The sequence below is a fragment of the Bufo gargarizans genome, chromosome 2 (assembly GCF_014858855.1).
Source record: "Bufo gargarizans isolate SCDJY-AF-19 chromosome 2, ASM1485885v1, whole genome shotgun sequence".
Taxonomy (NCBI): domain Eukaryota; kingdom Metazoa; phylum Chordata; class Amphibia; order Anura; family Bufonidae; genus Bufo; species Bufo gargarizans.
In genome coordinates this window covers 60,679,744-60,696,555 of record NC_058081.1, presented here as the reverse complement: position 1 = coordinate 60,696,555, position 16,812 = coordinate 60,679,744, and the positions used below count along the sequence as shown (strand labels likewise).

Sequence of the window (16,812 nt, the reverse complement as noted above, 5' to 3'; positions counted from 1 at the left end):
CCAAGTTTCCGAACTTAAAACTTTTCTGGGCCTCCTCCTCAACATGGGCCTGACAAAAAAGCATGAATTGCGGTCATATTGGTCCACGAACCCGATTCATCACATGCCCATGTTCTCTGCTGCCATGTCCAGGGCACGTTTTGAGGCCATCCTGCGGTTCCTGCACTTTAGTGACAACACCGCCTCCCGTCCCAGGGGCCACCCTGCTTTTAACCGGCTCCACAAAATTCGGCCCCTCATAGACCATTTCAACCAGAAATTTGCAGATATTTATACCCCAGAGCAAAACATCTGCATAGACGAGTCCCTGATACATTTTACCGGGCGCCTTGGCTTCAAACAATACATCCCAAGCAAGCGCGCCCGGTATGGGGTCAAATTGTATAAGCTCTGTGAAAGGGCCACAGGCTATACCCACAAATTTCGGGTCTATGAGGGAAAAGATGAGACCCTGGAGCCGGTCGGTTGCCCTGACTACCTGGGGAGCAGTGGGAAGACAGTTTGGGACTTGGTGTCACCCTTATTCGGCAAGGGGTACCATCTTTATGTGGACAATTTTTACACAAGTGTGGCCCTCTTTAGGCATTTGTTTCTAGAACGGATTGGCGCCTGTGGTACCGCGCGAACTAGTCGCGCGGGCTTCCCCCAACGGCTCGTTACCACCCGTCTTGCAAGGGGGCAGAGGGCCGCACTGTGTAACGAAGAACTGCTCGCGGTGAAATGGAGAGACAAGCGTGACGTTTACATGCTCTCCTCCATTCACGCAGACACGACAATACAAATTTAGCGAGCAACCCGTGTCATTGAAAAGCCCCTCTCAGTCCACGACTATAACCTCCACATGGGAGGGGTCGACTTCAATGACCAGATGTTGTCTCCGTATTTAGTTTCCCGACGCACCAGACGCTGGTATAAGAAGGTGTCTGTATATTTAATTCAATTGGCTCTGTACAATAGTTTTGTTCTCTACAGTAAGGCTGGGAGAACTGGATCCTTCCTCAAATTTCAGGAAGAGATCATCGAGAACCTCCTGTATCCAGGAGGTTCCGTGGCCCCAACTACCAGTGTAGTTAGCCGTCTACACGAGCGACATTTCCCCAATGTCGTTCCTGGTACCTCAACCCAACAGTCACCCCGAAAAAGATGTCGTGTCTGTAGCAGGAGTGGAATAAGGCGTGACACCCGCTATTTCTGTCCTGACTGTCCGGACCACCCTGCCCTATGCTTTGGAGAGTGTTTCCGGAAGTACCACTCACAGGTACACTATTAGCATAGGGATCATCTCACCAGGACAGGCACACAGGGCTATTAGGGCCCATTCACTCACTGCTGCTGCAAACGTCTCCTTTCACATGGGACAAAGTGCATAACGCACTTCGCCACATCTTTGGGCGATTTGCGCTTTGCACATTGACCCATGGGGAAGGAGAGGTTTGTTCTATAAAGGTAAAAAAAAAAAAAAAAAGGGGGGGGCAAACAGGTTAATGTTTAGTTCCAAAAGTTAAAGTTACATGTTCTGTTCCAAAGTTAATAAAATTATTGCGTTGTGGCCTGGTTTTTTCTTTTTTTACCTTCCAGGTGGACCAACCGATCGACTAGCTGCAGCACCGATGTGTATTCTGACAGAAGCATTGCGCTGCTGTCAGATTACACGCAAGTCGGTGTATGCGGCGCTGCAAGACGGGATTTTCTCCTCTGCAGTGACAGATACGTTTGCCGAGGCATACGAGCTGAGGAGGAGGCGGCGTTCCTATGCTTTGGCAAACACTTTGTGTGTGTATATATATATATATATATATATATATATAAAAAAAAAACCCGGCAATGATTTATTCATCCACATCGATTGATGCGAATGGAGAAATCTGGTTTGCCAGGGCATAAGTGGGTATGGATGTAGGGCGGAGCTCCTATGTCCTGGCAGACGCCTTTCCCCTCCATTTTTTTTTTTTGGCAGAGATTTTTTCATCCACATTGATCGATGCAAATGAAGAAATCTGTGCCGTTCATTTTTTTCTTTCAGCCCAGAGGCTGAACGGAAAAAAAAATCTCATTACCTGTATGCTCAATATAAGGAGAATAGCAGAAACTCCTAATGCTGGCCATACATGTAATGATTGCGGAGACCCTCAAATGCCAGGGCAGTACAAACACCCCACAACTGACCCCATTTTGGAAAGAAGACACCCCAAGGTATTTGCTGAGGGGCATATTGAGTCCATGAAAGATTTAAATTTTTGTCCTAAGTTAGCGGAAAGTGAGACTTTGTGAGAAAAAACAAAAAAAAAATCAATTTCCGCTAACTTATGCGAAAAAAAAAAAAATTTCTATGAACTTGCCAGGCCCCTCATTGGATACCTTGGGGTGTCTTCTTTCCAAAGTGGGGTCACATGTGGGGTATTTATACTGCCCTGGCTTTTTAGGGGCCCTAAAGCGTGAGAAGAAGTCTGGGATCCAAATGTCTAAAAATGCCCTCCTAAAAGGAATTTGGGCCCCTTTGCGCATCTAGGCTGCAAAAAAGTGTGACACATCTGGTATCGCCGTACTCAGAAGAAGTTGGGGAATGTGTTTTGGGGTGTCATTTTACATATACCCATGCTGGGTGAGATAAATATCTTGGTCAAATGCCAACTTTGTATAAAAAAATGGGAAAAGTTGTCTTTTGCCAACATATTTCTCTCACCCAGCATGGGTATATGTAAAATGGCACCCCAAAACACATTCCCCAACTTCTCCTGAGTACGGCGATACCAGATGTGTGACACTTTTTTGATGCCAAGGTGGGCAAAGGGGCACATATTCCAAAGAGCACCTTTCGGATTTTGCAGGCCATTTTTTACACATTTTGATTGCAAAGTACTTCTCACACATATGGGCCCCTAAATTGCCAGGGCAGTATAACTACCCCACAAGTGACCCCATTTTGGAAAGAAGACACCCCAAGGTATTCTGTGAGGGGCATGGTGAGTTCCTAGAATTTTCTATTTTTTGTCGCAAGTTAGTGGAATATGAGACTTTGTAAGAAAAAAAAAAAAAAAAAAAACATTATCATTTTCCGCTAACTTGTGACAAAAAAAAAAAAAATTCTAGGAACTCGTAGTGCCCCTCACGGAATACCTTAGGGTGTCTTCTTTCCAAAATGGGGTCACTTGTGGCGTAGTTATACTGCCCTGGCAATTTAGGGGCCCATATGTGTGCGAAGAACTTTGCAATCAAAATGTGTAAAAAATGGCCTGCAAAATCCGAAAGGTGCACTTTGGAATATGTGCCCCTTTGCCCACCTTGGCAGCAAAAAAGTGTGACACATCTGGTATCGCCGTACTCAGGAGAAGTTGGGGAATGTGTTTTGGGGTGTCATTTTACATATACCCATGCTGGGTGAGAAAAATATCTTGGTCAAATGCCAACTTTGTATAAAAAAATGGAAAAAGTTGTCGTTTGCCAAGATATTTCTCTCACCCAGCATGGGTATATGTAAAATGACACCCCAAAACACATTCCCCAACTTCTCCTGAGTACGGCGATACCAGATGTGTGACACTTTTTTGATGCCAAGGTGGGCAAAGGGGCGCATATTCCAAAGTGCACCTTTTGGATTTCACCGGTCATTTTTTTACAGATTTTGATTGCAAAGTGCTTCTCACACATATGGGCCCCTAAATTGCCAGGGCAGTATAACTACGCCACAAGTGACCCCATTTTGGAAAGAAGACACCCCAAGGTATTCCGTGAGGGGCATGGCGAGTTCCTAGAATTTTTTATTTTTTGTCGCAAGTTAGTGGAATATGAGACTTTGTAAGGAAAAAAGAGAAAAAAAAAAAATCATCATTTTCCGCTAACTTGTGACAAAAAATAAAAAATTCTAGGAACTCGCCATGCCCCTCACGGAATACCTTGGGGTGTCTTCTTTCCAAAATGGGGTCACTTGTGGCGTAGTTATACTGCCCTGGCAATTTAGGGGCCCAAATGTGTGAGAAGTACCTTGCAATCAAAATGTGTAAAAAATGACCGGCGAAACCCGAAAGGTGCACTTTGGAATATGTGCCCCTTTGCCCACCTAGGCTGCAATAAAGTGTCACACATGTGGTATCGCCGTACTCAGGAGAAGTTGGGGAATGTGTTTTGGGGTGTCATTTTACATATACCCATGCTAAGTGAGAAAAATATCTTGGTCAAATGCCAACTTTGTATAAAAAAATGGGAAAAGTTGTCTTTTGCCAAGATATTTCTCTCACCCAGCATGGGTATATGTAAAATGACACCCCAAAACACATTCCCCAACTTCTCCTGAGTACGGCGATACCACATGTGTGACACTTTTTTGCTGCCAAGGTGGGCAAAGGGGCACATATTCCAAAGTGCACCTTTCGGATTTCACCGGTCATTTCTTACACATTTTGATTGCAAAGTTCTTCTCACACATTTGGGCCCCTAAATTGCCAGGGCAGTATAACTACCCCACAAGTGACCCCATTTTGGAAAGAAGACACCCCAAGGTATTCCGTGAGGGGCATGGTGAGTTCCTAGAATTTTTTATTTTTTGTCGCAAGTTAGTGCAATATGAGACTTTGTAAGAAAAAAAATAAAAATAAAATCATCATTATCCGCTAACTTGTGACAAAAAAATAAAAGGTTCTATGAACTCACTATGCCCATCAGCGAATACCTTAGGGTGTCTACTTTCCGAAATGGGGTCATTTGTGGGGGTTTTCTACTGTCTGGGCATTGTAGAACCTCAGGAAACATGACAGGTGCTCAGAAAATCAGAGCCGTTTCAAAAAGCGGAAATTCACATTTTTGTACCATAGTTTCTAAATGCTATAACTTTTACCCAAACCATTTTTTTTTTTGCCCAAACATTTTTTTTTTTATCAAAGACATGTAGAACTATAAATTTAGCGAAAAATTTATATATGGATGTCGTTTTTTTTGCAAAATTTCACAGCTGAAAGTGAAAAATGTCATTTTTTTGCAAAAAAATCGTTACATTTTGATTAATAACAAAAAAAGTAAAAATGTCAGCAGCAATAAAATACCACCAAATGAAAGCTCTATTAGTGAGAAGAAAAGGAGGTAAAATTCATTTGGGTGGTAAGTTGCATGACCGAGCGATAAACGGTGAAAGGAGTGTAGTGCCGAAGTGTAAAAAGTGGCCTGGTCATGAAGGGGGTTTCACCTAGCGGGGCTGAAGTGGTTAAAACAGTCATCCTGAGGTGGAGGACGTTTTTTTTTTTTTTTTTTTTTTTTTTTTTGTGGACGTCATCATCCGCACTATGATTCGGGTCGGGAAGCCTGCACTGCCCAGGATCTATTATAGGACCTGGCGGTCCTCCTGGGCTTTCCCTCACTCCGTTTTTTCTCTCTCCACGGTCCTATCCTTTCTACAATCAGGGTTGGATCTTTGTTTAGCCCTTAGTTTTCTTGATGGGTCAGGTGTTGGCGCTTCTATCCTGGGGCAGCTTCTAACGTCCTCTGGATCCCCTGGTGCCCATGGAAACTTTCCTTCAGGGAGTGGCACATGCGGATCCTCCGTACCGTCCTTTACCGCCTTGGGATCTGTATATAGTTCTCTCAGCATTCCAGTCTTTTCCTTTGAGCCTTTGGGGAGATATCTCTCCGGCTCCTGTCCTAGAAGGTAGTGTTTTCTTGTGGCTCTCACGTCCATCAGACGGTTGTTTGAGTTGGGGGTTCTCTCTTGCAGAGAACCCTTCCTGGGTCTTCACAAGGATAAGGCGATTCTCCGGCCCATTCCTTTTTTCTCCCGAAAGTGGTTTCTGTCTTCCACATCCATGTAGAAATTGCCCTTCCTTTATTGTCCCTCTCCTTCTTTCCCTAGGGAAGGGAGTTTCGTCATTTACGTCAGGGCTCTGATCATTATCGGCAGCCTCCAGTCCCTTTTTTGTCATCGGAGGTTCCACGAAAAGGATTGGCGGCCTCCAAGGTGGCAATAGCATGATGGATTGCGGGGTTCCACCCTTAGGTGTCACGGGTCGCTCCACTGAGCGGTGGACGCTTTTTGGGCTCTTGCGCATCGTGCTTCGGCCTCGCGGCTATCGGTCCTCCTTACACACATTCACAAAATTTTACCAGGTGCATTCTTATGCATCAGCGGCCGCTGCTTAGCCCGCTTGGTCTTGCAGGCGGCAGTTTCTTAGATACCAGCAGGAACGCTTGCTCCCATGGGTCTGTGGTTTTTCCCTCCCCTCTTCATTGGGGGACACACCACCCACCCAGTATTGTTGTTCGGCCACAGTTGTGGCGGTTGCTGGTTAGAACCCTATTGGGTCTTTTGGCATGGTTGGCTTCCATGTTTTTTCTTGGTTGGCTTGCTTCTCCTACTGCGTGTTCACAAACTGAAGCTCTCTCTCCAGGCTGGAGGGGGTATAGCTGCCAGGGGAGGAGCTAACAGCTTTTACTAGAGGACATAGCTATACCCGCGGTTACTGTGTCCCCCAATGAAGAGCGAGAAAGAGATTTTACTGGTAAGTTATACAAAAATCTCCTTTTCTCCTGACCATTACATAAGACCCCCCCTCCTCTGGGGGTTGGCTGTTTTCTCTGGCAGGAAGAGATTTCCGCCTTCTCTTGGGTCTTTCTTTTGCCCCCTTCCTTGCTGTGGAAGGAGGCTCGTTCCCTTCCCTTGTGAGTTTCTGTTATGATTTCTCTCAAGCGTTTAGCCTCCAGTGCTTCTTTGTTGCCTCTCTGCCCTGGCTCTTACATGTGCTTGGCCACGGACAGGCTGTGTTTTGGCCTGAGACAACTTAAAGTTTTAGTCTTTGGTTGAGGACTGCTTCTGTCTTTTTTTCCAGGCATTTTATCTCCTGCCAGGCACCTTCATAGTCTATTTTGGCTTGTTGGGTATGTCCTCTTAGGGCTTCTCCTCCTGGAGATTCCTTATATATGCAGTGCGCTATGTTGTTTCCAACTTACATCCTTCCATATGCAGAGCGCTAGGTCGTTACCAACGGACGTTGCTCTGATACTCTCCTGTTTCCTCAGGGGGAGCCCTGGTTCTTCTAGATCCTTCCTCTGGCTCTCTAGTGCACTCTTGTCAACTCTTGATCCTCGCGCGGGACATCTGTCCCTGTCCCTTATCATCTAGCGCTTTATTTTTTTCCTTCCTTGAGTGGAGCTGGGTGTTCCCTTGGTCCTTCTTGCAGGCCTTGTTTCCCAGGCATCTATCCTTGGGATCTTACGGTCTCCTTTTTTCTTGGAACCTTTTCATGCTAGGCTCTCTCCTGGTCCCGTTGGGTCACATGGTTCTTCCGCACCTGTGCATCCTTCTTTTTGCATGAGGTTTCAATCCCACCCTCAAGGTCTGCTTTAGGACGTCCCATGGTGCTGTGTCCCCCAATGCATTCAAAAGAAAACTGGATTTTTGTATTCACTGTAAAATCCTTTTCTCGTAGGATGCATTGGGGGACACAGATCCCACCCTCAGTTTTTACTTACTCTCCCTGTCACCGGGCTGCTGTTTCCCGGTCCAGGATATGTTGGTTCTTCGCTTTTGTTTCTCTCTCCTACTGCTTTTGGTACAAACTGGATAGCCTAGGGCTGTGGAGAGGGTATAGCCCACCTGGGCAGAGCAAACCTTCTTTTCTTTTTTTTTTATATCTAGTGCCCCCCTAGTGGTAGCTGGGCATATACCCATGGTACTGTGTCCCCCAATGCATCCTACGAGAAAAGGATTTTACGGTGAGTACAAAAATAAATTTTTTTGTTTCCGATTCCATTCCGTTTTTCCGTACGATTTTACGGTGTACAGTAATTACATCGAAAAAATTGGGTTGGGCATAACGTTGTCGCATTTCCGTATGTGTTCTGTTTTTTTTTGCAGACCCATTGACTTGAATGGAGCCACTAAATGTGATTTGCGGGCAATAATAGGACATGTTCTATCTTTCAACGGAAACTGAATGCATACGGAGTACACTTTGTTTTTTTCCCCCCGGAACGATTGAAATGAATGGTTCCGTATGCAAAAAAAGGCCCGTACACGAAAAAAAAAAAAAAAAAAAGCTCATGTGAAAGAGGCCTAAGTGTCAAGGCGCTCACATGATGCAGTTTGTCAGTTTTCTTAGCCAAGATACCACTGTCGAAGAGCTGGATGATGCTGTTGCTCTTTTCTTGGGAAATCTTCTTCATGGCTGCTCTTGGATTCGAACCAGTGACCTTTCACTTGGGAATCAACCTAATAACACCTTGAGCTATTAGGGAATGTGAGAACAGGTTGTAATTTGTAGTCTACAAGAAGACCACCAGGAGCAAAACTGTAGCAATGCAAGAATCTGCAGAACTAATCATCTGCTAAACAGCTGCAAGTCCAATTTATGTATGAGATAGCCAAGTGTTCGAAGATATAGTTGGATGGTGAGATGAAAGTCAAAAGTTCAAAACATAGTGACGAGCAAAAGGGTAACAGTGTATCATACTAGAAGCCCACTGACAGCTGTAAAGGGAAAAAGCGGGTGACCCTATAGTGCATATGTTTGGCTTCTTCCATTACAGTCTATTAGTTTTACCAGAACAGCAAAAATCCCATAGCCTTTAATGAAGTAACGGAGAATACTGTGCACCCCCATTGGCTTATTTTCCTCCCACAACTTTTACGGTACAAAAAAAGAAATCGTGGAACCCGCCACTTTGTATCATCATATATATAGGATCACTGAGTTTTGGTAAAGCCGTTGATATGTCATAGAGACACCCTAACCAAGAGCGAAGCATGCATATCGCCCTCTCTTTCCTCTCTGCAGAGGGGCGCATCTCAATTCCGTCTCTTTCAGTGAGGGGAGAGAGCGCGATATTTGTGCACCATTGTTCCCTCGTTCTAGTAATCGTTCAGGGTCTCAATGCTCAAACCCCCACCAATGAAAGCCTATGAAAGTTTTTTCTTTCCGTGTCCATTCGTTTATTTTTTTTGTTTGTTTTTTTGTGACGGTATGCAGAACCGTTAATTTCAATGGGTCCGCAAAAAAACTGGTTACTCCGCGTGCATTCAGTTTCCATATGTCAGTTCCGCAAAAAAAATAGAACATGTCCTATTACTGTCCACATTACGGACAAGGATAGGACTGTTCTATTAGGTGCCAGCTGTTCCGTTCTGCAAAATACTGAATGCACACGTATTTTTTGCGGACTGCAAAATACATATGGTTGTGTGCATGAGCCCTAAGGAGGTGTATGCGGACAAGCAAGCACCCAATCAGCTCATGATTGCATCATGCGCCCTTGGGAATCATGGGGCGCCATCAGTAAACTGAGCTAGGGGAACAAGAATTTGATACACTATTTAACCTGATTTCTCTCTCTCTCTCTCTACTTTTGCATAGGCCCAATGTGGAATGTCGCAGTATGCGCTTTGGCATGCTAAAAGACCATCGTACTGTGACCGGGCAAGTTACAGCGTTTGATGGTGCCATCCTCTACCTTCCTGTCAAGCTTGCACAGGTACCAGCCACACATGATCATATTCATATTTACCCCGTGTGATATACTGTGTGCAGAACAAGCAATAAACAGTTATTACTAGAACTCCTCGTACCATGGTAAATGGAAACTCAAAGTAGATTCTTGTGTTTTGCAGTCAGTCGATCTAGAGAGTGAGCGCCGAACAGATGGGCAGAAGATAAAAATCACTATACAAATGACCAAGATTCTGGAGCCCAGTTCAGACCTTTGCATTCCATTTTATAATGTCTTGATGAGAAGGTAGGGGACTTGTTGGGTTTTATTTGTTGGAGCCTAGACTTTTCTTACTATCTTTTATGTAACAGCTGACAAACCACTAGCTAGCCAATATATCTAGATACGTATCTGCTGGCTACAGTCTGTTTGGATTGCTGTAAGACACACAAATATATATATATATATATATATATGGACTTGTCTTGCATTTTTAAGGGAATCTGAAAGCAGATTTGTACTATGACACTGGCTGACCTATTACATGTACGTGTGGCAGCTGAAGGGATCTGTGTTGGTCCCATGTTCATATGTGCCCGCATTGCTGAGCAAAATTATGTTTTCATATATGCAAATGAGCCTGTAAGAGCAACGGGGGCGTTTCAGTTACACCTAGAGTCTCCGCTCTCTCTGCAACTGCCAGGCCCTCTGCACTTTTTGCTGATTGACAGGACCAGTTGTGATGGTGTTTTCATTGCCTGGACTGCAACTGCCACGATAATTGTAATGAGGTTTAGGACTGTAAGGGTCCATTCACACATCCGTAGAATGGCTCCGGATCCATTTCGCATTGTTGTCCAACGAATCCGGACCCATTAATTCTCTATGGGGCCCGAAGAGATGCAGACAGTACTGCATCCACATTTCCGGAGCGTGGCCCCGATCTTCCGGTCCGCGTCTCCCGAAAAAAAAAAATAGAACGTGTCCTATTCTTGTCCGCAATTGCGGACAAGATCAGGTAGTTCTATGGGGGTGCCGGCCGCTGGGTGTATTGCGGATGCGCAATACACTACGGACGTGTGAATTGACCCTAACTGTTGTTGGCAACTTTTAAGAGTACCATGATGGGTGTTATTTGTGGTGGTCACCTGCATCTGTCACCCATATAGAAGCCATGATTGCTTAGAAATGGCCAAATGTGACATTTAAACTGTACTTGGCTTTTCCAAGATGCCGGCAGAATAAATTATGTGGCACATGTCCCTTTTATAAAGAGGAGAGGAGCTGTCACCTCTCCTGACATACAGTCAGGTCCATAAATATTTGGACATCAACACAGTTCTAACATTTTTGGCTCTATACACCACCACAATGGATTTGAAATGAAACTAACAAGATGTGCTTTAGACCTCATGCACACGGCCGTGTTCCGCGGCCGAGAGCGGTCCATGGTAACACGCCCTGGATTCCTGTTGAGAGCAGGAGCGCACGGCGTCATTGGTTGCTATGACGCCGTGCGCTTCATGCCGCCGCTGCACTACAGTAATACACTCGTATAGTGTATTACTGTAGTCCAGCTGCGGCATGAAGCGCACGGCGTCATAGCAACCAATGACGCCGTGCTCTCCACAGGAATCCAGGGCGTGTTACCACGGACCGCTCTCGGCCGCGGAACACAGCCGTGTGCATGAGGCCTTAACTGCAGACTGTCAGCTTTCATTTGAGGGTATTTACATCAGGTGAACGGTGTAGGAATTACAACAGTTTGCATATGTGCCTCCCACTTGTTAAGGAACCAAAGGTAATGGGACAATTGGCTTCTCAGCTGTTCCAGGGCCAGGTGTTTGTTATTCCCTCATTATCCCAATTACAATGAGCAGATAAAAGGTTCAGAGTTCATTTCAAGTGTGCTATTTGCATTTGGAATCTGTTGCTGTCAACTCTCAAGATGAGATCCAAAGAGCTGTCACTATCAGTGAAGCAAGCCATCCTTAGGCCTGAAAAAACACAACAAACCCATCAGAGAGATCGCAAAAACATTAGGCGTGGCCAGAACAACTGTTTGGAACATTCTTAAAAAGAAGGAACGCACTGGTGAGCTCAGCAACACCAAAAGACCCGGAAGACCAAGGAAAACAACTGTAGTGGATGACCAAATAATTCTTTCCCTGGTGAAGAAAACACCCTTCACAACAGTTGGCCACATCAAGAACACTCTCCAGGAGGTAGGTGTATGAGTGTCAAAGTCAACAATCAAGAGAAGACTTGACCAGAGTGAGTACAGAGGGTTCACCACAAGATGTAAACCATTGGTGAGCCTCAAAAACAGGAAGGCCAGATTAGAGTTTGCCAAACAACATCTAAAAAAGCCTTCACAGTTCTGGAACAACATCCTATGGACAGATGAGACCAAGATCAACTTGTACCAGAGTGATGGGAAGAGAAGAGTATGGAGAAGGAAAGGAACTGCTCATGATCCTAAGCATACCACCTCATCAGTAAAGCATGGTGGTGGTAGTGTCATGGCGTGGGCATGTATGGCTGCCAATGGAACTGGTTCTCTTGTATTTATTGATGATGTGACTGCTGACAAAAGCAGCAGGATGAATTCTGAAGTGTTTCAGGCAATATTATCTGCTCCTATTTAGCCAAATGCTTCAGAACTCATTGGACAGCACTTCACAGTGCAGATGGACAATGACCCAAAGCATACTGCAAAATAAACCAAAGAGTTTTTTAAGGGAAAGAAGTGGAATGTTATGCAATGGCCAAGTCAATCACCTGACCTGAATCCGATTGAGCATGCATTTCACTTGATGAAGACAAAACTGAAGGGAAAATGCCCCAAGAACAAGCAGGAACTGAAGACAGTTGCAGTAGAGCCCTGGCAGGGCATCACCAGGGATGAAACCCAGCGTCTGGTGATGTCTATGCGTTCCAGACCTCAGGCTGTAAAGATCTTGTCGCCGCTCATGTCGCTTCTTCGCACCAGGGGCATATCTCTGTTGCCCTACCTGGACGACATACTAATAAAGGCTCCCTCTCGGCCCCAGGCCAAAGACAGCGTCAGGATCACTGTTCAGACTCTGCAACAGTTCGGCTGGCTGATCAACTTCCCGAAGTCCTCTCTCCAACCTTCCCAGAGGGTGACCTTCCTGGGGATGATTCTGGACACCACTGCAGCCCGGGTATTTCTTCCGAATTGCAAGTTCTCACGGATACGGGAGTCGGTGTCTCGCCTTCTGCATTCCCCGTGTATCTCCATCAGGGAGTGCATGCAGGTTCTGGGCCTTATGGTGGCCTCCTTCGAGGCTGTTACCTTTGCCCAGTTTCACACTCGGCCTCTGCAACAGGCGATCCTGTCCTTCTGGGACAGGACATCGAGGGGTCTGTACTCTCAGATCCGCCTACCTCCTCGGGTTCGCATGGAACTCCCGTGGTGGCTGTCCCCTCAAAATCTGGCTTCAGGGAGATCCTTCCTCCCAATCTCCTGGACAGTCGTCACCACCGATGCCAGTCTCCTGGGTTGGGGTGGCGTTCTCCGGGCTCGGACGGTTCAGGGGGTGTGGTCAGAGGTGGAAGCCCGCCTTCCGAACAACATACTGGAGCTAAGAGCAATTTTCCTGTGTCTCATTGGACCCCCCTCCTAGCGGGTCTCCCGGTAAGGGTCCAGTCGGACAATGCCACAGCTGTGGCCTACATCAATCATCAGGGCGGAACCCGCAGCCGGACGGTGATGCAAGAGGTGAAAAGGATCCTCCAGTGGGCGGAAACGCATGTTCCAATATTGTCTGCAGTGTTCATCCCAGGGGTCGCAAACTGGACAGCAGACTTTCTCAGCCGCAACAGGGTGGATCCAGGAGAGTGGTCTCTGCATCTGGACGTATTCGAGGACGTCTGTCTCTGTCGCCGTTGGGGCAGCCCGGACGTGGACCTCATGGCGTCCAGGCCCAACAACAAGGTTCCCACGTTCCTGGCCCGAGCTCGGGATCCGGAGGCGTATGGGGTGGACGCTCTGGTGTCTCCGTGGCAAGACTTCGCGCTCCTCTATGTCTTCCCACCACTGCCTCTACTCCCAAAGGTTCTTCGCAGGGTCGCGGCGGAAGGGATCCTAACCATACTCATCGCCCCCGGTTGGCCTCGCGCTCCTGGTTCTCAGAGGTCACTCGGATGCTGGCAGACGTTCCGTGGCCTCTTCCTCTCAGGGAGGACCTGCTGTCTCAAGGACCGCTCTTCCACCAGAATTTACAGCCGCTTTGTTTAACGGCGTGGCTGTTGAGACCTCCATCTTGAAGAAGAGGGGCTTCTCAGACTCTGTCGTGAGGACTATGATAAGAGCCAGGAAACCAGCTTCCTCCCGGATATACTATCATACCTGGAAGGCCTTTCTTGACTTTTGCAAGAAGTTAGGTGTTTTTTCCTCTTCGCTTCTCCGTTCCGGTGCTCCTCTTCTTTCTCCAGTCGGGTCTCGAGATGGGAATGTCCCTGAGCTCTCTGAAGGGTCAGGTTTCTGCTCTGGCCATTTTCTTTCAGCGGTCTCTAGCTCTGCTCGGTCCGGCGAGGACCTTCTTACAGGGGGTGGCGCATTCGGTCCTCCGTATGTCCTTCCCTTGCCCCCCTGGGATCTGGACCTGGTTCTGTCTTCTCTCCAGACGGCTCCTTTTGAGCCCCTGAGGGACATTTCCCTGAGTCTTCTCACCTGGAAGGTGGTCTTTTTGGTGGCCATCACCTTTATCAGGAGGGTATCGGAGCTGGCCACCCTTTCCTCCAAGAAACCCTTTTTGGTCTTCCACAAGGATAAGGTGGTACTGCGCCCAGTCCCTTCTTTTTTCTCGCCTTCCACCTTAATGAGGACATAATTCTGCCCTCTTTTTGCCCCGCTCCGGCAAACCCCAAGGAACGCGCTCTCCTTTCTCTGGATTTTGTCTGTGCTTTGCGGGTGTAGCAGTCGGTTACTGCCCCATTTCGCCTCTCGGACTCCATTTTTGTGATTCCCGAGTGGCCTCGTAAGGGTCTGGTGGCCTCCATAGTCACTATGGCTCGGTGGATTCGGTCGACTATTGCCATGGCCTATCGGTCCTGGGGTAGGGTTCCCCCAGCGGGGGTTACCGCACACTCCACCAGAGCGGTGAGGGCCTCCTGGGCTAAGCGCAATCGAGCCTCTACATCACAACTTTGTAAGGCGGCCACCTGGTTGTCCTTGCATACCTTTACCAAGTTCTACCAGCTGCACTCTCTGGCGTCGGCTGATGCTGCCCTAGGGCGCAAGGTATTGCAGACTGTGGTTCCTGTTTAACCATTGAACGTTTTCTTCTGGAGGTGTTGGTCTCCCACCTTATGGACTGCTCTAGGACGTCCCATGTTCTGTGTCCCCCCAATGGAATGGGCGAGAAAAGGAGATTTTTTTGTGAAACTCACCTGTAAAATCTTTTTCTCATCTTTTCCATTGGGGGACACAGCTCCCACCCATTCTTGTCTGTTACAGGAGGGGTTTGTTCTATCTATTGGGACCTTTATGGTTAACAGCTTGATGGCGGTGTTCCTCGGTTCTGTTTTATTTATTACTATTTGTTTTTTGTCTCCTTCTCCTACTGCTTTTGCACGCACTGAGGTCATCCTGTTGGAGCATGGGGGTATAGCCAGTGGAGGAGGAGCTGTTTTTTCTTCTTTGCATAGTGTCTCCTCCTAATGGTAGCCAAAGCTATACCCATGGTCTGTGTTCACCAATGGAAAAGACGAGAAAAATATTTTCTCGCCCATATTCATTGGGGGACACAGAGACCGTGGGTATAGCTATGTCCTCTAGGAGGCGTTGACACTAGTAAAAGCTGTTAGCTTCTCCCCCGGCAGCTATACCCCCTCCAGCCTGGAGAGAGAGCTTCAGTTTTTTCTAGTGTCAATAGGAGGCAAGACCTCCCTGCTCTGCAGGGATCTCCAGAGTGCGGTACTTGCCGTAAGCTTTTCCTCCTTTCATTGGTGGGATAATTGCAACATTGCCCCTTCCACGAATGTTCCACTACCGTGGGTAATAAGTACACATCTTGGATGTTGCACTTCATCTACGCCACGACTATAGATGCTTAGTTTCTTCTGCAAGTGGAGCGTAGCGAGTATCAATACTCGCTGGTGCCCTGTCTTCTTATTCTAATGGTATTTCAGTGCCGCCAGTGGATACTGTGGCTGTTCCACGTTGTGTCCTTTTCCTTCAGTGCCGGTTTGGAACATGGAGATGACATCCTCTCTCCTCAGGGGGTTGACCAGCGTCAGTCATGTGTCCTAGCGTCCCCTATCTCCATGGCCCTCCACTGTTCAATGTGTCTCAACAAGTGCGTACTCCATGGCACGTAATATTGTGCTTACGTTCCAGCATGTCAAGTGTTTCGCTGACTCTACGTTCCAGCATGTCCAGTGTTTCACTGACTCTAGATTTTATGCTGGTACTAGCTCTCGCAGACGCTGCAGCGGGGCGATCCCTCAGTTAGTGGGCTCGGCGGTGTCGCGGGCTTGGCGGTGGTTCCTGTTCAACGCCCTTCCCAGGTGGAGTGTTTAAGGTTAGCTCTCCTTCCCTGGGACAGTATGAGACCATGGATTCTACAGACTCTAGTCTGCCTCTCTGTTTGTGCTGGCGGGACACGCTGCGACTCCTACGGTACGGGGGTCCTGGAGTAGCCATTACGTACTCTGGTTCCCCCCACACGGCTCCTTCATCATGTGACTATTCTTCTAACGCCAAATTCGGTGGCGGACGCTGCATGGCCTCCTCCTTAGGCGGAGTATGGCACTGCCACTATTATCCGGTGGCTTATTCTGTGTAGTGCCTGTCTCAGATGGGGAATGGACTTCGCCCTGCCACTTTTTTCCTTCTGTTTTTTCCTTCTCTGGCTCAGGGTTCACGGCCACTCCGCAAACCTTGGTAGCTCCTACGTTACTACTTCCCTTTTTCTTCCAGTCTTGCTCCGGAACTGTTGGGCTGTGATGTTTTCCATATTCCCCTTCTACAGGTGATTCCTACCAGTTGGTTCTGGGTGTACTACCCGTATCCACAACTACCTCTTTGAGGACTTGACTAGTGACTGCCATGTCAGTCCGATGTAGTCATGCATTTTCCGTGGCTAGACTAAGAGACTCGCCACGCCAGACTGAGCGGGGGTGCTGTCACGACTGTTGATGGATCTCCTTGAGGTAGGAGTTTTGCTCTCATCTTGGTCTGATCGACTGTCAGTACACGGTCGCTGACGGAACTCCTTATCGTCTCTACTTCTCCTATCCAACGTATTGCTTCCTTGGCTTGCGGTTGGTCATGCCTCATTCAGGCGTCTTTTTCTCACTTATTTATCAGCCGGCTTCTCGGTCTCCCCACAAGCCTCTTGGCTCGGGGGACGTTGGTGGACCACTTACCGTTTACGT

General features: G+C 47.4%; 1 protein-coding gene across 1 annotated transcript in view; it reads left to right on the top strand.

Annotated features, from left to right (window-relative positions):
- The window catches only part of PIWIL2 (piwi like RNA-mediated gene silencing 2), a 217,895-nt gene that overhangs the window by 39,872 nt on the left and 161,211 nt on the right, over positions 1-16,812 (top strand). The window contains exons 7-8 of the mRNA XM_044276975.1: positions 9,333-9,450; positions 9,587-9,711. Coding sequence (XP_044132910.1) covers positions 9,333-9,450; positions 9,587-9,711 — 243 coding nt within the window. The remainder of the gene's footprint in view (positions 1-9,332; positions 9,451-9,586; positions 9,712-16,812) is intronic.